Genomic DNA, 23,001 nt, shown 5'->3' with positions numbered 1-23,001 from the left:
CTTTGGACCGCCTCGCTCTCTAGGTGGCTCAAAGTAATCGGAAGCTCGGGCCCTGAGTACCCCTAGCTCTCCCCGACCCGCGCAGGCGTTTTCTCCCGCCCCAGCCCCAGTTCGTTTCTCCCTCCTGCCCCGCCCCTGCTCAGAGTCCTTTGGTGCTTCCTTCATTCGCTTGCGACCCTGTCGCCTCGAATGACGTCAAGGCCGCGAGCGCTTTCATTGGTCCATTTCAATAGTCGCGGGATACTTGAACTGCAAGAACAGCCGCCGCTCCGGCGGGCTGCTCGCTACATCTCGGGGTGTCTTTGGCCCGCCACGCCCGGCCGTGCCTTCCTGCGCCTTTCGCAACCTCCTCGACCCTGCGTGGTCTCGAGCTGGGTGAGCGGGCGGGCGGGTAGGCTGGCCTGGGCTGCGACCGGCGGCTACGACTGTTCTTTGGCCGGGTGGGCTGGGCAGAGTGCACGCTGCTTGGCGCCGCAGGCTGATCCCGCCGTCCACTCCCGGGAGCAGTGATGTTGGGCAACTCCGCGCCGGGGCCTGCGACCCGCGAGGCGGGCTCAGCGCTACTAGCATTGCAGCAGACTGCGCTCCAAGAGGACCAGGAGAATATCAACCCGGAAAAGGCAGCGCCCGTCCAGCAACCGCGGACCCGGGCCGCGCTGGCGGTACTGAAGGCCGGGAACCCGCGGGGTCTAGCGCAGCAGCAGAGGCCGAAGACGCGACGGGTAAAGGGATGCGGGATGTCTGCAGGAGGGTGGGTCGAGCAGGGTTTGGCACTGGCTTAGCAGGCAGAGAAGAGTGGCGAGAAGGCATGTCCTGGGCTTTTGGAAGGGGGCCAGAGTCTGGAGTCCACTTGGTGCTGGTGTGTGGGATGCCACAATAGGAATTCTCCCATTATTAGCATCAGGACCCCGCCAACACTGTGTATGCTGCCTGTCTGCTCTCTATAGGTGGCATCTGCCTGTACATAATGGGGTCAAACCAAGCTCTAAAACGTGTAGTCTTCGCTCAGCTCCGCGCCTTTCTCTCCACTTTTAAACCCCAGGCACTACTGTAGGACTCTGACCCCCCTCCTCCTCATGGTTAAGAGATAACCTCTACTTTAGAAAAGGGTGTACGAAATAACTTTGCTTTTGGCAAATTCCGCCATTTTAGCCGGATTTGCTCTGTTGCTCCACCCTCGGGCGACAGTGGTGAACCAACACTTTTTTGCCATGTCTTTCCTAAACTTGTCATGTATTGACTTGCCACCCGACCCTTCTTGTGGCCCTGATTAGTTTTGCATAATTCCACCTAGTGTTATCTATTGATAGCCTTTGTGGGAATGCCTGTGACAAATGGGAACATCCCTTCTCTTTTGAATACTCAAACTATTGTTTGTCCCAGAAAGTTTAATTCCTGATAGAGTATTTGGGAGAAAAAGCAAAGGCCAACACCCATAAGAGAAAGAATGCAAAACTATTTAGTAGGCTCAAAGCCAGTTATTTATTTTTGTTTAGGTTGCACCCCTTAAGGATCTTCCTGTAAATGATGAGCATGTCACCGTTCCTCCTTGGAAAGCAAACAGTAAACAGCCTGCGTTCACCATTCATGTGGATGAAGCAGAAAAAGAGACTCAGAAGAAGCCAGCTGAATCTCAAAAAACGGAGCGTGAAGATGCCCTGGCTTTTAATTCAGCCATTAGTTTACCTGGACCCAGAAAACCATTGGTCCCTCTTGATTATCCAATGGATGGTAGTTTTGGTAAGTTTTAAGGAAAATCTATATGAATTTACGGTAATTATAATTATTAGATATTAATGATTTGCATTTTAAGATGTCTTATGTAGTCATTTTGATTACAGTGAGTTAGGTTTAATGTAACAAGGCTTAGAAAGGATGTGACTTATCTCAGATCTCACAGCTAACACTCGACCTGGTGATGTACAAAAGGATCCTAACCTAGTGCTCTTTCAGGTTCACTGCCAGTCACATCAGTCTAATTATAATTAGATCTTAAATGCTTATTTTAATCTGATCCCATAAATGTGTTCTTGGTTGGGAGAATAGATTTCAGTTTTATTTAACTCACTTATATATCACTTAGAGAGTGCTATTTGAAGATGCAGTCTTAAATATTGTGATTACATAACATCTCTTCCAGTTTTATAATTTTGTTTCTATAAAACCAGTCTGGATTATCATCTGATACCAGAAGGTGACACTTTTCCTCCTACAAGTAAACAGTTGTACCATGGCTGTTTACTCTTACCCATGTATTAAAGTAGCTGCTGCAAACAGCTCTTTGCAGTTTGTACTGTTTCTTTGCCCTAGGGATATCGAGTCACTGGACAGCTCACTAAATCCAGTCTCATTTTAGTTTTAGTTGTATAGATCGTGGGGAAGGAGGGGTGAGCAGGAAAAGTCCTTTGGAAATAATAATTTGTGTGTTTTTATCAAAATTTTGCAGAAAATGTTTAATCTCAAGGTGATCTTTGAAGCGAAAAGAATAATGGATGATACTCTTTGCTTCAAAAGATAATTTATACTACAAAAAATAAATTTATAGTGTTAATCCATTTGCCCATAACAAACCTAATTTCTTAATAACACTTGTTAATGGAGGCCATTTAACTGATTCTAGCTATCGCCTAATTGGGCTTTGTATATGTCAGACTCTGGGATCTGCAGTCTCTCTTAGGGCAAATCTTAGATATTATCTCAAAACTTGGATTTTAAATGTTCTGTCCTAACAGAACCACCATGCCATCTGCTCCTTTCTGTTGTGGAAGATGGATACTTTAAGATAATACCTGATTCTCGTTTTCCTGTTAGGGGCCTACTAATATGGTTTTCTTTCCCCCTTCATTAACTAAAATCATTCCAAAGCTATATGTACAGAGATACTGAGACTAAGGTAAAATATTCTACCTTTTTCGTCATGAGAAGCTCTTTTTAGTTTGATGAAATAAGTGCTTTGTTAATATGAAATTCCTTACAAGGGCAGTCATTTTTAGCTATTAAACTAAGTAGACAAACAATTAATTTAATCATATCTTTTTAATTGTCCCAGAGTCACCACATACTATGGACATGTCAATTGTATTAGAAGATGAAAAGCCAGTGAGTGTTAATGAAGTACCAGACTACCATGAGGATATTCACACATACCTTAGGGAAATGGAGGTAAAGGTTCTCTGAATCCAGTTTGTGTAATGTATTTGTTAAATGTGGCTAAATGAAATTGAGAGGATAATGTTTAAATTTTTAAACTAATGAATTATTCTAATGCTACAGTTAAGTTTATAGCATGTAGCCTCTCTTAATTGTAAAATAACCTAATTGCAATTTTAACACTACTAAATACTTTTCTCAATAGGTTAAATGTAAACCTAAAGTGGGTTACATGAAGAAACAGCCAGACATCACTAACAGTATGAGAGCTATCCTCGTGGACTGGTTAGTTGAAGTAGGAGAAGAATATAAACTACAGAATGAGACCCTGCATTTGGCTGTGAACTACATTGATAGGTTCCTTTCTTCCATGTCAGTGCTGAGAGGAAAGCTTCAGCTTGTGGGCACTGCTGCTATGCTGTTAGCCTCGTAAGTCTACCTTGGTTTGTTTAAAAGTGATCACGATCTTTTGTCTAGGGAAGAAATTGATTTTTAATGGTGACCTTTTAACATACACCAGGCAGAGAGTCAGTGACTACTTCAGGGATGGCAATGTGGTGGGGTTGGGGAAGTGGAGGATGAAACTGTGTTCTAATCTATAACACTGTTTTTCCCCAAACTGGATTCCTTGAAGACGATATAGTACACTAGGTTAGAAATTTTAAAACATTTTCCTTCCAATATTACTTTCTGGCATATAAGCAGTGTCTCTTTTATTAAGAAGTAAAGGCTGGGTGCGGTGGCTTGCGCCTATAATCCCAGCAATTTGGGAGGCCAAGGTGGGCGGATCACTTGAGGTCAGGAGTTCGAGACCAGCCTGGTCATCATGGCGAAACCCTGTCTCTACTAAAAATACAAAAATTAGCTGGGCATGGTGACACATGCCTGTAATCTCAGCTACTGGGGAGGCTAAGGCAGGAGAATCGCTTGAACCTGGAGCGGGGAGGTTGCAGTAAGTTAAGATTGGACCACTGCACTCTGGCCTGGGCAAGAGAGCAAGACTGTCTCAAAAAAAAACAATTTAAAAATGAAAACTTGAAACATGTTTTCCTAAGATTTGTATTTCCTAAATTTTCAGCTACTTGGTGAACTCTGGCATTGTTCCCATCTTGAGAAGTCTCATGCCTTTCATTTACTTCCTTTGACTGAACTGGGAAAAATATCTCAAAAGTCCTTTATTGATTTGGGCCTTTTAATTAGCAATTAGCTATCCAGTCTTTACTAGAAATGATGATCAAGTGTCTGGAAATGCAGTGGGTATGGATTTTGGATTCATTCCATATATTCTGCTAATGGGATTTCAGAATTGGGATAAGGAAGCTTGCTTCTCTTTTAGGACTGATTACTTAAAACTTTTTTCATTGTAGAAAGTTTGAAGAAATATACCCCCCAGAAGTAGCAGAGTTTGTGTACATTACAGATGATACCTACACCAAGAAACAAGTTCTGAGAATGGAGCATCTAGTTTTGAAAGTCCTTACTTTTGACTTAGCTGCTCCAACAGTAAATCAGTTTCTTACCCAATACTTTCTGCATCAGCAGCCTGCAAACAGCAAAGTTGAAAGTTTAGCAATGGTGAGTTAACTTTCATTTTGTTGAATGGCGATTCTTAGGTAATGTAAGCCCTAATTCCTTTGTACAGGAACGTAGTTCCTTTGTACAGCATGGTGAAGAGATTTAGTATTCAGATGGAGATTAATGCTGCAGTATGGAAGAAAGCCTGCTGCTGGCAAAAGATAATCTATATCAGGAAAGCACTAGAAGCAGAGGTCTAAGGATGACATCTTGGGGATGGGTAGTCAGAAGAATTGTTTTTTAAAAGTTAATAAAGGAGGGAAAATACAGGATGAGGATGGAACAAAACACTAAAATGATTGATATGTTTAAAGATGAGGCTGTGAAATATTTTTTTCTAGGGTTGCTACAGAGCCATTATCAAAGGCAGGAAAAAATTAGGTTAGAAGGCAGAGGTTTGACATTTGAATTCTAAACGCTCTTGTGATCATAAAGTATTTTTTATTCCAGTTTTTGGGAGAATTAAGTTTGATAGATGCTGACCCATACCTAAAGTATTTGCCATCAGTTATTGCTGGAGCCGCCTTTCATTTAGCACTCTACACAGTCACAGGACAAAGCTGGGTATGTATTACGGTCTTCACACACCTATCTTGTGACTGAAATGCCTATGCCAGATTAAATAATAATTGTCCTACAAAACTGAGGGTTGCCTAGATGTTCTTACTTGGAAAAACTTCAAATATATACAGTTGACCTTTGAAAAATACAGGTTTGAACTGTGTGAGTCCACTTACACATGGATTTTTTTCCAATTACATGTGGATTGAAACTACAGTATTCAGGGAATTCAAAACCCATATATATGGAAGGGTGGCTGCAGGACTTGAATATGTACAGATTTGGGTATACTTGGGGAGCGTCCTGGAACCAATCCCTCATGGATACTGAGGGATGATTATATACTGTTTAAGGCATGTTACCTGTTGAACAGTAGCTTTTTGTTAGGTAGTAAGCTTAGTTGTAATTTGGATTGAAAGGTGAGCTTTTTAAAAAGCATCTGACCTGTTGCTGGCAGAGAAAGTAGTAAAAAATGGATCGAGAGATGGAATAATGGCCTGAGAAAGCTAGTAGTTGGAAAAGTTAAAGATTAGTACTGAAATTTAACATAAGCTTAATGCTAACTATTAACTGGTGTCTGTTACTAAAAGCACAACTCAGGGCTTCCTATTCTCTTCTCTGTAGCCTGAATCATTAATACGAAAGACTGGATATACCCTGGAAAGTCTTAAGCCTTGTCTCATGGACCTTCACCAGACCTACCTCAAAGCTCCACAGCATGCACAACAGTCAATAAGAGAAAAGTACAAAAATTCAAAGTAAGAATTAACTTGAATATGGAAGCTTACTTTTCTAGATTATGGTTCAGAGATCTTTGACATTTTAACTTCATTCATGAATCTGCCATAGCCTCCTTCAGAAGCTGTTCTCTTAATTGGTTATGTGTTTGAAGAAGGTTGCAGTTCATGCTTTCTGCCCTGGGTCTGGGGGAGGAGAGAGAAGGAAGAGGGGCATGCATGTGTGTTTCAGGGACCAATGTTTCTAACACCATCAACTCGGTCAGAGAGAAATAGCATTTTTTAGTTCCCAATACATGAGTACAAACATTATTCCATGATCTCCTTTACCCAGTGACTGTTTACTAAAAATGTTTTTGTTTTTTTTTTTTCCTACTTACAGGTATCATGGTGTTTCTCTCCTCAACCCACCAGAGACACTAAATCTGTAACAATGAAAGACTGCCTTTGTTTTCTAAGATGTAAATCACTCAAAGTATATGGTGTACAGTTTTTAACTTAGGTTTTAATTTTACAATCATTTCTGAATACAGAAGTTATGGCCAAGTACAAATTATGGTATCTATTACTTTTTAAATGGTTTTAATTTGTATATCTTTTGTATATGTATCTGTCTTAGATATTTGGCTAATTTTAAGTGGTTATGTTAAAGTATTAATGATGCCAGCTGTCAGGATAATAAATTGATTTGGAAAACTTCGCAAGTCAAATTTAACTTCTTCAGGATTTCAATTAAAAAAGTTTACTTGGTTTACTATATAATGGGAAGTGAAAACCTTCCTCTAAAATTAAAGTAGGTTTAGGAAAACAGACCCTCAAATTCTAACATTCATTTTCCTAAGCAACTGGATCAATTTGCTGATGGGCATAATCTAAGCATATCTGAATACAGACTTTTTCACTCTTTGTAAAACCTGTTTAGGTTCTGCAAACTAAACAGAGGCTGGGAGCAGAAGAGGGTGGGAAGCTTACGTGCAAATTAACAGACGAGAAATGCTCCAGAAGGTTTATTATTTTAAAGCATAACATTAAAAACAAAAAACTATTTTTAAAACCCTGCTAGATTTTATAATGGATTTGTGGATAAAAAATACCCAGGGTTCTTAGAATGGAATAAATATCCTTTTAATAGTTATATATACAAATATACAACTGTTAGCTTTAATTGGCAGCTCTCTTCTTTTTTCTTCTTTTCACTGGCTTTTTACTTGGTGCTTTTTCTTGTTTTGCACTGGTGGTCTGTGTTCTGTGAATAAAGTAAGAATTTACTAAGCGTATGCTTGTTAAGTTTTGGATTATTGAAATAAGAGGCATTTCTTAGTTTTCCAATAGGATATAAAATGTGTAAGACTGGCATCCAAAGAGTTCTATAGATTTTGGTCCTAATTTTTATAAATCACAAGGTAAAGAAATCACAGAACAGATGGATCGCTAATGAAAAAGGGACGTCTTTTTGTTTATAGTCGTGTGGCAAGATGAGAGTAAAACCAGAGAGCAAACCTCTAGAAGTGTTGAATATATATATATATACATTTGAAATAAACCAGAAACGTGTTACCTTATTTTCTTTGGATTCTTGTCTGGTTCCAAAATGATCATTTCTTCTTCTTCACTATCTGACAGTATTATGGGAGCATCTTTTTTTTAAAAAAAAAAAAAAAAAAAAAAAAAAGGGTAAGCAATCTCTTGCAATATTTACTTCTGCACAAGTTTATTTCTATCAGACGTTCTAAAACTCTTATTGCTGGGGCTGGGGTTGGGCTGGGCGTGGTAGCTCACACTTTTAATCCCCGCATTTTAGTAGGCTGAGGTCATTTTGGTCACCTGAGGTCAGGAGCTCGAGTCCAGCCTGGCCAACATGGTGAAACACCATCTCTATTAAAAACAGAAAAATTAGCCAGTTGTGGTGGCATGTGCTTATAGGCCCAGCTACTCGTGAGGCTGAGGCATGAGAATCGCTTGAACCAGGGAGGTGGAGGTTGCAGTACCACTGTACTCCAGTCTGGGTGACAGAGGAAGACTCCATCCTAAAAAATAAATAAAAATAAGACTATTTGCATATAATAGCCCATGCCACTCTTTAGGTGGAGGCTTACTCTTCTCTTTAAATCAGCTTCTTAGAGCACTCTAGAACTTGTCTGTAACATTTGTTTCTTTAAACTCTTATTTCCTGCAAGTGCTCGAATGGCGTGACAATTTGGTACATGTCATAATAGAAAAGTTAGGGGGAAATCTATATAGCATCTTTTGTAGAGACAATTGAATTGTTTGTGCTACTCTATTCCTCCAGAAATAGTTCCAGTTTACATTCCAATAAATAAAAACCCATTTCCCATATACCTTTGGCATTGCTGGTATTTTTAATACTGCCCAAAATACAGTAACAAAAAATGCCATGTCATTTTTCTTTGGATTTTATTTGTATTACTATCAGGGCTGACCATGAAAAATATTACTGGCCATTTGTATATTTTGAGTACTGCTCCCTGTCTTTTGCCCATTTTTCTCCTGATCATTAGTTAATGATATACATAAAACGTGAATTAACCCATATCAATTCTTTGTATTTTTAGTTTTCAGTTAGTTTCTCCCTTTCTTCACATGCTTTAGAAAGGCTGTACCTGCTCCATTTTTCCAATTCTTAGGTCCACCTTCATTATATTCAATTGAAAATACTATTCACTGTTAGAAGAATACACTAAACAAACATATAAGGTATATGCAAGTGCAAGGATATTGTTAACAGTGAAAAAATGGAAACAACTTACATCTTCAACAATAAGAGAATTGTTAAACCAACTAGTTATATTCAATGCTACATAAGTCTATGCAGCATTAGCTTACATCACTGCACAGAGAGTAAATAAATACCTGGGACAAGTATTTGGAAGAATTATACCAAATAGAAGTAACCACTGGGAAATATGAGTAAGGGTCCCAATCAATGGGAAATTTTTTCCTTCCCTATTAAGTAAAAAAACAAAAAGCTCAGGCTCTAGTAGTGTTCATAATTTCTCTCTTTGAAAACAGAAGTATTTGTTTTACATTCCTACTAAACATATCACCTTCAGTTTTCCCTGCCAGCCTAGTTCCCAGTTCCTTGTAGGATTTCTGTTCTTACCACATAAGAAAATAAGTCATTATTCTATTATCTAGACCAGCAAGAATTTGCTTTTTTTTTTTAAGTAAAAATAACCATACACAAAAACAACTTCTTCAGTTCTATGGCTTTCAAAATGCAAGCAACGTCTAGGACTATCAGTATTCTAGTCATTTCTAGAATTTTTTTATGTTCTAATACTGCAATGTCTAGTATGGTAGCCACTAGCTACATGTGGCTGCTTAATTTTGTATTAAATAAAATTAAAAATTCAGTTCTCAGTAATACAAACCACATTTCAAGTGTTCAGTAGCCACGTGGGGCTAGTGGCTACTATACCAGTGTAATGTTTCTATCCCAGAAAGTTTTATTTAGACAGTATTACATGTTCCGATAAAGGATGGGCTTTTTGTTTCAGTCTAGAAACCACAAAAAAAGACAGCACGGAGGAATAAGATCTTCCAGAAACTCATTCCCTTAAAACCCACCCAAATACATTACAAAAAATAATTTTTTTTTAATTAAAAATGTCACTATCATTTTATGCCAAAGTGTACCACTACTCTACAAAGATATGCATATTCTTTTAGCAAGTCGTGTTAGTACTGCAGTTAGCCACAATAATTTAGTTGAAATTTAAATCACAATATTTAGCCCCTCTAAAAATGCAATACTTATATCCCTATATTTAACTATATATCTATATTCTCTCTATATAGTATCCTGTATGTTATTTATCTAGTATACATCTCTATATAGCTGATATGCTATATATTACTATATATAGTGATAATAAATTAATATACACATTTTATGCATTATTGTATATATAAAATACTACATATATGTAATATACAGTAATAAGTGTGCCACAAAGTGTCACCTACCTTGGCTTCCAATATCAGAGACTTCTACTCCAGTGTCCATTTTTATACTATCAAGAATGATAGCTTCATCACCACCGCCTTCATCATCTTCCTTCTCAGAGTCTTCAAGATCACCCCAGGAGTTTTCTACTCCCTCTCCAATTTGGGCAGTTCCAGGAGTCCACAGCACAGGTGTAGAAACACTTAACAAGTTAAGAAAACTGAGTAACAAAAATATTGCTATTTGATGGACTGTTGAAAAAGATGAGAATGAAAGTTTTCTTCTTGTAAGATTGATTCAAGTGTGCCTCAAGTTCCTAGGGAAAAAAAAACTTAATATAGCTACACTATGGATGGCTGAACAATGAAGAAGAAAAAATAACTCAGGCAAGATTTTATGGATGCAATTAATAATAAGAAATGTGAAGAGACAGCTTCAACATTTTAGTTACAGTACTAAATTAAATTGGTCCTTAAAACACAATCTGGTTTTTCCAGGATAACTGAAGAGAAGCTGAATGTTATACCATCAACAGAATATGACTCACATCACTATCTTGTATTTTAAGTGTTTTTTCTAACAAAGTACAGTGTTTACAAAAACTAATTTCAGTATATACATCCTTCATATAGCCTAATATTATAATGCCAAGTGTTATGAATCTTGTTACTGCAAAAACCACCAAATAAAGATACACTTCTGAAGGAGGTTCTGCTTCAGCAATGATTTCTTCTGCTTTTTCTTCTACATCCGAGGTATCAATAGGGGCCTTTTCCATTTTAAATGCTGTGATCCTTTGATTTGCTATAGACTCTGCAAAACCAAACTTTCCACCTTCTTTCCTGTATGTGGGGGTTTTTTTGGTGGGAAGGAAGCGGGAGGAAGGTAACAGATTAGACAGAAGACAGGAAGGGAAAAAACTATTATCCTTTGGTGGATGAAAAATACTGAAAGAGAATTAGTTTATCTAACTTAACCTCACCAATTTATTATGCCTAACAAGAGCCAATAGCATAATCATTTATTAAACCATGTGCCAGACCATGTGCTAGGTGCTTAAAATACACTATTCTCTAACCCTCAAATCAGCCCTACCAGGTAGTGTTAATATCCCATATTATAGAAGAGGACACTGAAATGCTGGGTTATATATCTTGCTTAAGATAGCACAGTAAGAAGTAGAGATGGGAATCAACCTGTTTCCTTACGTTAATTTGAGTTACTAGATTATTTTTATCCTAAGAAAATGTTAACTGTTAAAGAAAAATCTTAGGTCTCCAGGTGTGGTGGTTCATACCTGTAATCCTAATATTTTGGGAGGCCCAGGTGGGTGGATCACCTGAGGTCTGGAGTTTGAGACTGGCCTGACCAACATGGCGAAACCCCATCCCTACTAAAAATACAAAAATTAGCCGGGCATGGTGGTATGCATCTGTAATCTCAGCTATTTGGGAGGCTGAGGCAGGAGAATCACTTGAAGCCATGAGGCAGATGCTGCAGTGAGCCGAGATTGCACAAATGCACTATAGCCTAGGTGACAGAGTAAGACTCCATCTCAAAAAACAAAAATCTTACATGATTTTTCAATATAGGTTATATTTAAATTGCAGAAAATATAGTAAGTCCAATCAACTTTCTAAAAACACACTAAGTAGTACACTCAATTGCGATTAACAAATAAGGAAAGATCAAGTGTGAAGTTTATATGGTTGCCCTTGTTCAAGGAAAATCCTTAAGAGAAAAAATACATTAAAAGACCATTTAGGGCCATTTCCTGTTCCCTGTGTTGTGTCTTGGAGCCTGGAGCAATGAAGACCTCTTGCTCTTAGGCGGGTCTTTCCTCTTCATTGTTTTGGAATTCTGGACTTGACCCAGCGTTAAATTCCCATCTGTGATGCATTTTGCAATAAGTGGGTTTGATGCCAACACCCTGAAAGATATCCTCATAAAACAAGAATCACCAGCTCCCACACAAAGTAAAAACTGTGATCCTAATTTTAGCAGTGTTAGTAAGGAGCAACTATCCACGAGTCACTGCATCAATAATGCTTGTGTTATAACATCCTCTCCTCCCTAAGGCACAGCAGCAAGTGACACACACTTGTCTGGAAACCAGTTTCATTAATACTTTTATTGTGTCTGTCCAAAGATGAGTAGCAATATCTGTTACCAGTTTCACTACCTTTCGGAGTTTTGGATAACATATCTATACCATGGTATTTACACTTTTTAATGAGTTAATTTTAAGTGAAATTGCCATTCTAACTTTGTGAAATCAAGTTCATGCATAATAAAGTTTACCTATACTAAAAAAAAAAAAGTAAATATTTAAAAAATGAAAATAAAAGACCATTTAGTTCTGGAAAAGTTACTTACCTTACTTTTTGGTCATTCTCCAAAGCTTTCAATATTAGCTCTGTAATTTCTGCTACTTTCACACCAGCGATTTTACTGCATCTCAAAACCTATTTATAAAAGTGAATTATGTTGTTTAAAGACGGTAAACCAAATGGTTTTCTCTAACGAAACTAAAACCATGAAATTAATTTTTCTACCTTTATAAATTTAAGCCTGGCTTTTCCAAACATGAATACAATGTAAACACAGATTAAGGCAAGATGTGAAAGTTGTTTTAAGATATGTGAAGGACTATCACATTATGGGAACAGACACAAAAACTTTCTTACACAACAGTATAAATACTAATACCATGGAAGAAACCACAGACACATATGCTCCAGGATGCACTAACTTCCTTTCTTTGTGAGTAATCTGGGTAGTACTTGTGATGCTGGTAAAGATGATGATGATACCAGAAACTAACATTTATTGCACACTTAGTATATGCTAGACACTGTGCAATATATCTTATCTTTATATCCTTATAACAACAAGGTGTTGGCAATAACATCATTCCCTATTTTACAGATAAAGAAAGTGAGACCCAAAGATATAAAATCATTTGCCCAAGATCAGCTAGTACGGGGGCAGAACTAGAATTCAAACTAAAGCAGCTTTTAATCACCTACACTGTATGCTATATGGAGATCTATTTTCTAAAAGCTCCCATGTGAATCTGATATGTAGCTGGGTTTCAGAACTACTGCCAATTGTACCCAAATCCTAAAAATAAAACTATCTTTTTACATAATTTCTACTATTGGATGTTTAAAAACTTTTATTTGCTCTTGAGACAGGGTCTTATTCTGTAGCCCAGGCTGGAATGCAGTGGCACGATCTCAGCTCACTCAACCTCCACCTCTTGGGCTGGGCTCAAGCAATCTTCCCACCTCAGCCTCCCAAGTGGCCGGGACCACAGGCATGCATCACCAAGCTCGGCTAATATTTATTTATTTATTCATTTATATTTTCAGATGGAATTTGGCTCTTGTTGCTCAGACTGGAGTGCAATGGCACGATCTCAGCTCACTGCAACCTCTGCCTCCCATATTCAAGAGACTCTCCTGCCTCAGCCTCCCAAATAGCTGGGATTACAGGCGTGTGCCAGCCACCACGCCCAGCTAATTTAGTAGAGATGGGTTTCACCATGTTGGCCAGGCTGGTCTTGAACTCCTGACCTCAAGTGATCCACCAGCCACGGCCTCCCAAAGTCCTGGGATTACAGGCGTGAGCCACCATGCCCGGCCACTTTTTTTTAAATAGGGATATAAATCTTTTTCTTCACTAGACCCTGCTTCTAGACGGAAGGGTCAGACTCTAGCAGGCCAGACATGGGAGCACCAAGGTAGGAAGGAGGAGGATACCTCATAGCCACCAGTCAACAGAATGTATTTAATAGTGACAATACTGAAACCACATTCTAACACATCCTAGAATCAGTCACTGGAAGTATCCCCATTGGATTTTTGTTAAAAGACAAAAAAAAGCATCTAAAGAGAAGCAACCTATTCTTAATGGGACATTAATCAAAGCACTAACTTGATCTTTTAGTAGCATTATCCCACCACTGGACTGGATAGTACAAATCTCTCGATGTTTGTTCATGGCAATCACCAGCAAGCCATCCATCACACGTTCTTCTCGTTCATTGGGATCCACCAATAAATATGTTCTGAAACGAATGTTAAATGGACCTGAACAAATCTGAGACCGAATGCTTACCATTTCTTGGGTAATGAATTTTTAAAAGATGACATCAATAAAGTCAACAAAGAATAAAGGTCTGAGCCTATGGATTTGGGTCACTAAAATGGGGAAAGAGACAAGAAAATTACTGTGTTTATGAACACAAATGAATGCTAAGTGGATATCTCTAGTTATTACAATGAAATCACATTAAATTCAGATTGGATTTACTTAAATGATCATCTAAACATAATGCTATCTCTTTGATTAAATGACTTTTGGCTCATTAATAAAAACTTAGATAATATTAATTTGGCTAACCCTAAAGTTGCCCTAATGTCCTATACTCCAAAGTTCTACTGTGTTCTGCTAATGGCTCATGAAAAAAAATACTGTCTATTTCTGCACTGTCCGGTACACTCATCAATAGTCACCTGTGGTTACTGAGTCCTTGAAATGTAATCAGAGTATGTAAAATATTGGATTTCAGAGACTTAGTGGAAATAAAAGAATGTAGACTTAGTGGAAATAAAAGAATGTAGACTATCTCATGACTAATTACTAAAATACTGATTATTTCATTTTATTTCATTAAAATGAAAATATATTCATTAAAATATATAAAAATTAATTTTACCTTTTTAATGTGACTACTAAAAATATAAGTACTTAAAATATAAGTAGTCACATTAAAAATTTTGAATTACACATATGAGGCCAGGCATGATGGCTCATGCTTGTAAGCCCAGCACTTTGGGAGGTCAAGACTGCAGGATCACTTGAGCTCATGAGTTTGGGACCAGCCTGGGCAACAAGGTGAGACCCTGTTTCTACAAAAAAAAAATTATTTTTTAATTAGCTGGGTATGCCACACACCTATAGTCCCAGCTACTTGGAAGGCTGAGGTGGGAGGATCACTTGAGTTCAGAAGTTGGGAGGCTGCAGTGAGCTATGATCACACCACTGCACTCCAGCCTGGGTGACAGTGAGACCCTGTCGCAAAAAAATAAAAGAAAAAATTAAAAAGTAACAAAGACGGCACATGGTGGCTCAAGCCTATAATCCCAGCACTTCGGGAAGTGGACATGGGCAGATCACTTGAGCCCAGGAGCTTCAGACCATCCTGGGCAACACAGTGAAATCCCATCTCTACAAAAAATAAATAAGCTGGGCATGGTGTGCACCTGTGGTCCCAGCTACTCAGGAGTCTGAGGCAGGAGAATCACTTGAGCCTGAGAGGTTGAGGCTGCAATAAGCCACGATCTCGCCACTGCACTCAAGCCTGGGTGACAGAGGGAGACCTTGTCTTAAAAAAAAGAAAAAAAAAAAAGAAAAAGAAACAGCCAGGCATGGTGGCTCATCCCTGTAATCCAGCATTTTGGGAGGCTGAGGTAGTCAGATCACTTTTGAGCTCAGGAGTTCCAGACCAGTCTGGGCAATATGGCAAAACCTCTTTTTCACAAAAAACACAAAAATTAGCTAGGCATGGTGGTGCATGCCCGTAGTCTCAACTACTCAGAAGGCTGAGGCTGAAGAATTGCTTGAGCCCAGAAAGCAGAGGTTGTAGTGAGCAAAAATCGCACTGCTATACTCCAGCTTGGGCAACAAAGCCAGATCTCATCTCAAAAAAAAAAAAAACAAAAAAAAAAAAAAAAGGAAAATAAGAAAATTATATATATGGTTCACATTTTATTTCTACTGGACAATGCTAGCCCATTTTCCTCTGATGAAACTCTACACTTACAATCACTAAAACTTGAAAGTTTTTCTCTAGTCCTTGTACACAACACTGTGTGAAATATTTTTATCTTCCCTTGTTTCTAAAGGAATTTAAGGCTCAAGTTTTCATTTGAAAGTACCATTAAATGGACCTGAAAAACTCCAAGTTTTCAGCCACAGAAGGATTTAGCAGTTAAGTAAACACTGGAAAACTGAAGAACATTAGATTTTTTTCCTCCAGTTTGTGAACCATCCCCTCTTGTAACTGACTCCTAGAACTACTCCATCTAATATGCTCCAAAGTCCCCTGTCTTCCAATAACCCACAGTAATTGTCATCCCACTTTCCCAAATTAGAGCCTAGCATATAATTCTCTTAACCCCTGTACATCCTTAGGAAACATAAAACACTACCATGCCATAGTAAACTCCTAAGTTTATAAGTATGCCATGAAAAGAAAAACGTTGAGAAGTATCTTCATCATAGTATAAGAGTTTTGTTACTTCTATTGAGAAAGCTCTTTGCCAACTAATGCCCTTACAAAGAAAGAAAGGAACTATAAGGTGTTTTAATATTAAGCGAAGTATTTAATATTAACATGACATACTTGAGTAGAACAATAAAATTCCTAGCTGCATTTGTAATTTTGGCCCATAACAAGGCGAGGCTTACCCTTGCTGGAAAAAGGCAAAACTGACACAAATGGGCATGTGGTGGATACTTAATGGTACAGGATCACGCTCTTCAGGTGTATACTGTTTCAAAAGAAAATGTTTAATAATTATAGTCACTAAGTTACGAACATACAAAAAAATCATCTTGCACATCAAATACTAAAATAAAAATGAAGTTCCTTTATTCCTTTGACTACCCAATAACTTCTTTTATATTAATAATTGCCTGTTTGATTTTGCCACTCATGTTCCTCAAACTGTACAACTTCTTCAAAAACCTTTTTCAAAAATTTACTGACATACATATAATTTACATCCCATAAAATCCACTTTTTTTTTGAGACGAAGTTTGTTGCCCAGGCTGGAGTGCAGTGGTACAATCTCAGCTCACCGCAACCTGCCCCTCCCGGGTTCAAGCGATTCTCGTGTCTCAGCCTCCCGAGTAGCTGGGATTACAGGCATGTGCCACCATGCCAGGCTAATTTTGTATTTTTAGTAGAGACGGGGTTTATCCACATTGGTCAGGCTGGTCTTAAACTCCTGACCTCAGGTGATCCACCTGCCTCGGCCACTCATAGTGCTGGCATTACAGGTGTGAGCCACCGCGCCCAGCCAAAACCCACTCATTTTAAGTATATGATTCAATTTTTAGTAAATGTGTAGTTATGGATATATTTATGGACTCATCACCACAATCTAGTTTTTTAACATTTCCATTACTCCCTAAAATTCCTTTGAATCTGTCTGTAGTCCATAGGAGTCTGGTGTACTCCCACCCTAGCCCCAAGGAACCACTGATCTATCTTATTTCTGTCTCTGTAAATCTGACTTTCTGAGCATTCTATATAAATGGAAAAAAAAAATTGTAATGTTTTGCGCCTGGCTTCTTTCAACTCAGCATGCTTCATGCACCTTGCAGCATTTGTCAGTAGCTCAGTTCTTTTCATTACTGAACAGTATTTCATTATTTGTATATATGACATTTTATTTATCTACTCACCAGCTGGACATTCGAACTGTTTCCAGTTTCTGGCTAATACATGATGCTATGAATATTTGCATTCAAGTCTCTGAACACAATAAGCTCTTATTCCTCCTGTAGATTCTTAGGCATGGAATTGCTAGAATTTTTTTTTTTTCCAATTTTAAGCCATTGCAATTTGTCTTAATATTATAAAGTCGGCCGGGGGCGGTGGCTCACATCTGTAATCCCAGCACTTCGGAAGGCCGATGCAGGCGAGGTGGGGACTTCGAGACCAGCCTGACCAACACGGAGAAACCCTGTCTCTACTAAAAATACAAAATTAGCCAGGCGTGGTTGTGCATGCCTATAGTTCCAGCTACTTGGGAGGCTGAGGCAGGAAAATCGCTTGAACCCGGGAGGCAGATGTTGCAGTGGGTTGAGATCACATCATTGTACTCCAGCCCGGGCAACAAGAGTGAAACTCTTGTCTCAAAAAAAAAAAAAAAAAAAAAATTACAAGGTTAAATCTGCTGAAAGATGTACATATAAGAGAGGAGTATTTTCAGCTGGCCATGGTGGCTCATGCCTGTAATCCCAACACTTTGGGAGGCCGAGGTGGGAGAATCACTTGAGCCCAGGAGTTCAAGACCAGCCTGGGCAATTTGGTGAAACCATATCTCTACAAAAAACACAAAAATTAGTCAAGCGGGTGGCACACACCTGTAGTCCCCGCTACTCAAGAGACTGAGGAGGGAGGATTGCTTAAGTTCAAGAGGCAGAGGGTACAGTGAGCCGAGATCATGCCACTGCACCCCAGCCTGGACAACAGAGTGAGACCCTGTCTCAAAAAAAAAAAAAAAAAAAAAAGTATTTCCTTCTAATGTTATTTTTCTGAATATAGAATGTTGTCTACACTTAAAACTTAAGAAAGCTGCCAAACTTTTCCAACATGGCTGTACCATTTTACATTCCCACTAGCAAGAACACCACAGTATTCTTTAATTGATCTTTCAAGTGTAGTAATCGCTTTCTACTTTTTTTCACTTCCTTATATAAACTCCCTCCTCTAAAAGAATATTACCTCTACTGTTAATAAACCTTTGTCCCTACTTCTCACTTTTTAACGGTTCTGCTCCAGTCTACTGCCCAAAAGCAAAATTATGAATCATTGTTTAGAAAATCTGGGCATCTGATGTGTCCTTTTGCAACTTCAGGATTCAAACTACAACTACGGTGCACTTTCATTATTCTAGCATGTAATTTATATAAATTAAAACTGACATACTCAGAACAAAAGATAAAGAAAATGTAGGTCAATGGTTTTCAAAATGTGCTCCCTGGACCAGCAACATCAGTATTACCTAAGAACTCAAAGTTAAAAGTACAAATTCTTAAGTCGTAGCCCTGTTTCACTTTGGGAGTAGAGTCTAGCAATATGTTTTAACAAGCCCTCCGGGTATTTCTGATGGACTTTCATCAGCTCTTTGCCTAATGAACAAACATCCTGGAGACAAATATGAATCTGCTGATTCCTCAGTGCTTTTCAGCTATTGCATACCTCTTGCAGGGTAAGCATCTCACTGTGCTGAGATTCATTTATTTTTCACACATATGGCCCTTAAACATAAGTCAAACACTTCATCTAATGCTCAATCCAAAATAGTCATCTAATTCTATTCTGGAAAACCATGCTACGGTATGTTCTTACTGACAAATGTTTCAATAGAGGAACTGTTAAGAGATTTCAAGGGCAATTTTGACCATATGCAGTTTTAGTCTTATGAACAAATTTTTAGAACCTACCCAATTGCCATCTACAACATAACTTCACTAAAAACAAGTTTCCTGCACATTTAGGACCCTCCTCATTCATTCGTATCAAGGATCCTGGTTCACATAAGAGCTTACCAGTGTTACTTCATCTCCTTGGACAGAGACATCAGGTCTTCGGAAGTGACATAAAGCCACAATTGCAGCAATGCTGGCAGCATCAATAATATTTCCATCATGATTTAATAAATGTAGGTCTACACGTATTTGCCAAACCTGATAGTGAATTTAAAATAAAATAAATCCTGATTACAACCAGTGGCTATTTATCAAGAAAAGTAACATTGTGCACAAAGTAATTTTTCTTGCTGTTAAAAGATGCAGTTACTCCTTCTAGTTTGTTAACAAAAAATGTATTTTAGAAAATTTAAGCCAAACATCTGAAATACTATGTGAGTCGTTTAATCATAGAACACATACTTTAAATAGACAGAACTACTCTAATGTTTAATACTAAGATTTTCCTAACCTCAAATCTAATTACATTTTTATCATGTCTGTTAAAAACCACAAACTCTAGGTCAGGCACAGTGGCATTCACCTGTAATCCCAGCACTTTGGGAGGCGAAGATGGGAGAATTGCTTGAGCCTAGGAGTTCGAGACCAGCCTGGGCAACACAGCAAGACCCTATCTCTACGAAAAAAAAAAAGTTTTTTAGTTAGCTGGGTGGAGTGGCATGCGCCTGTAGTCCTAGCTATTCGGGAGGCTAAGGAGAGAGGATCCCTTGAGCCCAGGAGTTTAAGGTTACAGTGAGCTATAATAACACCACTGCACTCCTGCCTGGATGAAAGTGTCACTGTCCCTAACAGAAAATAATGAATATTTTCAAAAATTAAAAAACGTTAACCTTTTAGGTTTTGTGATATTTTTAGTAACTTTACAAGTAATGCAAATAGGAAGTATTATACTTAGGTATGGAATATGGAAAGCTAAATGACTTCTCTGGAATAAAAATGCTTGTCAAAATACCCTAATCAAGAATCAAATTCTGGCCAGGCACAGTAGCTCACGCCTATAATCCCAGCACTTTGGGAGGCCAAGGTGGGTGGATCACTTGAGGTCTGGAGTTCAAGACCAGTCTGATGGTGAAACTCTGTCTCTACTAAAAATACAAAAATTAGCCGGGTGTGGTGGCAGACGCCTGTAGTTCCAGCTGCTCAGAAAGCTGAGTGGGAGAATTGCTTGAACAGGGGAGGCAGAGGATGCAGTGAGCTGAGATTATACCACTGCACTCCAGTCTGGGCAACAGAGTGAGACTCTGTCTCAAAAAAAAAAAAAAAAAGAATAAAATTCTAATATCCTAATGCAGCACAATTTATTGGGACTAAGATTTTCAAAATTATCCCTGCCACTGACATGGTGTGGCCCTGTGTAACTCGATAAACCTATCCAAATGAAGGATTTCTTCTGTTCTTGAGTTCTGCATGAAAAAGGAAAACTACCTGCTTCTATGAACACATGCAGATAAGAAAATGAGATTATATGAAAAAGCCACAAATTCTTTGAATAAAATATTTTTACACAAAAATCTAAGTTGCTATTTTCACCCTTTTAGAATAATGCTTTTTATCCCTTCAGAGAGATAGAGGTGGCACAAAGTTCTAAGGGTATCACTCAAGAACATCTGAAGTGAAGTGAATCAGTACAAAACTTGAGTTGACTAAAGTTCTGAGAATAAAAGCTCAGACACCGGGATCCATGAATCAACAGTATTCATCCTAAGATTAAGAATTATGGGCATATTCCCCACCTTTTCACCAGCAACAACACAGAGAGATTCAGTGTCTATACACTTCGAATTTCTTAGACATCTTTCCAAGAGTCGATTCAACTTCACCAAGAGATCTGACTGCCTATAATAAGAAAATAGGAATGGACTACTGTCATGAAATATAACACCAGGTATTAAAACAAAAGCTCATTGCTGTTAGGTTCTCCTATGACTAAAGCAGCTTAAGAAAAAGATTTAAATACCTGCCAGGTTCGAAAGCTGGAGCAGCCATCTGAGAGAGTTCAAGGTTAAAAAAAAGAATACCTTCTGTTGCCCTATTGAGTTTTGGAGACACAAGTTCACAGGAAACCTGTCCAAGAACTCTGCAAAGATAAAGTACAAAGTATTAACTAAATAGACTCTCCTTCCAAAAAAAAAAAAAATCTGAAACAGATCACAAGTTTCAATCTTAATGTGAGTAATATCATAGTAAGCCAGATAAATCATAGAAAGTAAAAAATATATGTAAAGTATAATATACACAGAAATAAAACATAAATTGGTGCAACTAAAAACACGACAGAAAAAACATCTCTCTTCTTATTACAATGTTTACTATTCCACAGATTGTTCTAAAAAATCAATGACCTTTACTTCTAAAGCAAGTATTTATTGATACAAGATGGCATGAAAACTTGAGATTTAAGTGTTTTCACATGCCACAGTTCACCACCATTAACTGACCAAATAGCCTTACAACTTTCAAATGAATATTTGAAAACCTAACTTTCATGTCACTCGAAAAACAGGAAATCAGGATGTACACTTAATGACAAGATGCTCAAGATCTCTGTATTAGTGTGAGAAACAAATTCGATATGAGCACTACTGGTTGTCTACACGATTTACAGAAGTCAGAACTATGTGATAGGTGACAGAAAATACGTTTATGATTAAAAAGTTCAAGTGTGACCACAAAATCAAAAAATCTTGCATAAAAAATACTTATTTTTGTCAGCTAAACAAAGAATACTGTGCAGACTTCTTAGCTGCTTTATAAACAACCGAGTCAATAAGGTCTTTTTTCAAACTTCTCCCTTTTCAATGTGTTATCTCATTTAAATCCTGTTACCTTGTTTTGCCAAGTTCCACAATGCAGCATCCGTAATCTGTTCCAAATGAGATCCTGATGTTCCTATAATCATAGGTTTGTCTGCCATCCAGCCGCTGTTAAGCACAAATTCATTCATTCATTTATTCCTTCAACAAGTATGTCTTAAGCAACTACTTTTTGTCTGGCCCTGGGCTAAGCACTTGGGGGAAAGTGGAATCCTAACCACCCCGCCCATACAAGAAAGTGGAAACTACAGCACGGACAACTGCTGGGGTGACTAGAGACTTGAAAAGAACCTGTCGAAAAAAAATAAAGCCTGGGGAATGGGGTGAACGTGCCGGTCGTTCCCCTAATGGCTCCCCCGGCCCAGGCGGGCCAGGTATGAGTCCACACCTTGAGACCCGGGCGCCCATGCAGCGCGCAGTTCTGCGGGGACCAAACCATACCTTCTTTTCTTCGATGGCACGGAGTAGGAAGCGGCGTTCGCAGTTTGAGAGTGGCGTTTCCTTCATGGTATTGGGTCACCGGCCCCACAGGCACCAGAATCCGCGGGAAAAACGGAAACTGACTTTTCCTTACGCGCCGCTGCCGGTCCCGAGGCGCAGGAAAATTTCGTCATCAAAACGCGGCGGCAGGAAATAGGCAAGGGCTTGGGCAGTCGCTACTGCGCAGACTCAAAGCGTGATTGGGGCGGGCCAGCGGTCAGCAAGAAGCCAGTGCGGCTTAGGGAGGGCGTTTCTGAACGTGAAATTGCGTTTCTTTTCTCATAAAATGCGGAGGAGAAAAGGATACTCAAAATAACCATCAGAGTGGTAGAAATTAATATCAGTAGACCGCTCTCACACTTCACCGTTCGCTCAGTCCTCTTGCGGGGTGGAGACTAGAGAGATACTACTGCAATTTCACAGATGA

At 38.7% G+C, this 23,001-nt stretch overlaps 2 protein-coding genes across 3 annotated transcripts; one reads left to right on the top strand and one right to left on the bottom strand.

The window, feature by feature from the left end:
* The first annotated feature begins 271 nt into the window (after positions 1-271).
* CCNA2 (cyclin A2) lies at positions 272-7,585 on the top strand. Its single transcript, XM_005555839.4, has 8 exons — positions 272-722; positions 1,497-1,740; positions 3,050-3,162; positions 3,356-3,579; positions 4,518-4,725; positions 5,176-5,289; positions 5,911-6,044; positions 6,406-7,585. The coding sequence occupies exons 1-8, from the start codon at positions 510-512 to the stop codon at positions 6,452-6,454; spliced, it is 1,299 nt and encodes a 432-aa protein (XP_005555896.1). The 5' UTR covers positions 272-509; the 3' UTR covers positions 6,455-7,585.
* On the bottom strand, positions 7,133-22,685 carry EXOSC9 (exosome component 9). 2 transcript variants are annotated; one of them, XM_005555842.5, is made up of 12 exons: positions 22,536-22,685; positions 22,108-22,202; positions 21,239-21,358; positions 21,015-21,117; positions 19,342-19,479; positions 16,468-16,550; positions 13,930-14,062; positions 12,367-12,455; positions 10,686-10,832; positions 10,011-10,192; positions 7,582-7,660; positions 7,133-7,269 (listed from the first exon to the last, which is right to left on the bottom strand). In XM_005555842.5, the coding sequence occupies exons 1-12, from the start codon at positions 22,599-22,601 to the stop codon at positions 7,185-7,187; spliced, it is 1,320 nt and encodes a 439-aa protein (XP_005555899.1). In that variant the 5' UTR covers positions 22,602-22,685; the 3' UTR covers positions 7,133-7,184. The 2 variants fall into 2 exon arrangements, with proteins under 2 accessions (XP_005555899.1, XP_065401506.1); XM_065545434.2 differs by lacking the exon at positions 7,133-7,269 and having other exon boundaries at positions 7,586-8,050.
* Between the last annotated feature and the right edge of the window lie 316 nt (positions 22,686-23,001).

This window comes from Macaca fascicularis, chromosome 5 (genome assembly GCF_037993035.2).
Source record: "Macaca fascicularis isolate 582-1 chromosome 5, T2T-MFA8v1.1".
NCBI lineage: Eukaryota > Metazoa > Chordata > Mammalia > Primates > Cercopithecidae > Macaca > Macaca fascicularis.
The sequence above is the reverse complement of the archived record's forward strand: the minus strand, read 5'-3'. Positions and strand labels throughout refer to the sequence as shown.

Excerpts from the sequence above, each read along its gene's own strand:
- EXOSC9 (XM_005555842.5), bottom strand. The coding sequence starts at position 22,601 with ATGAAGGAAACGCCACTCTCAAACTGCGAACGCCGCTTCCTACTCCGT. Across the intron at positions 22,203-22,535 it reads GTGCCATCGAAGAAAAGAAG|CGGCTGGATGGCAGACAAAC; the intron begins GTATGGTTTGGT and ends TGTGCTTAACAG. Across the intron at positions 10,833-12,366 it reads GAGAATGACCAAAAAGTAAG|GAAAGAAGGTGGAAAGTTTG; the intron begins GTAAGTAACTTT and ends CCCCACATACAG.
- CCNA2 (XM_005555839.4), top strand. The coding sequence starts at position 510 with ATGTTGGGCAACTCCGCGCCGGGGCCTGCGACCCGCGAGGCGGGCTCA. Across the intron at positions 5,290-5,910 it reads CAGTCACAGGACAAAGCTGG|CCTGAATCATTAATACGAAA; the intron begins GTATGTATTACG and ends TCTTCTCTGTAG. Across the intron at positions 6,045-6,405 it reads GAAAAGTACAAAAATTCAAA|GTATCATGGTGTTTCTCTCC; the intron begins GTAAGAATTAAC and ends TCCTACTTACAG.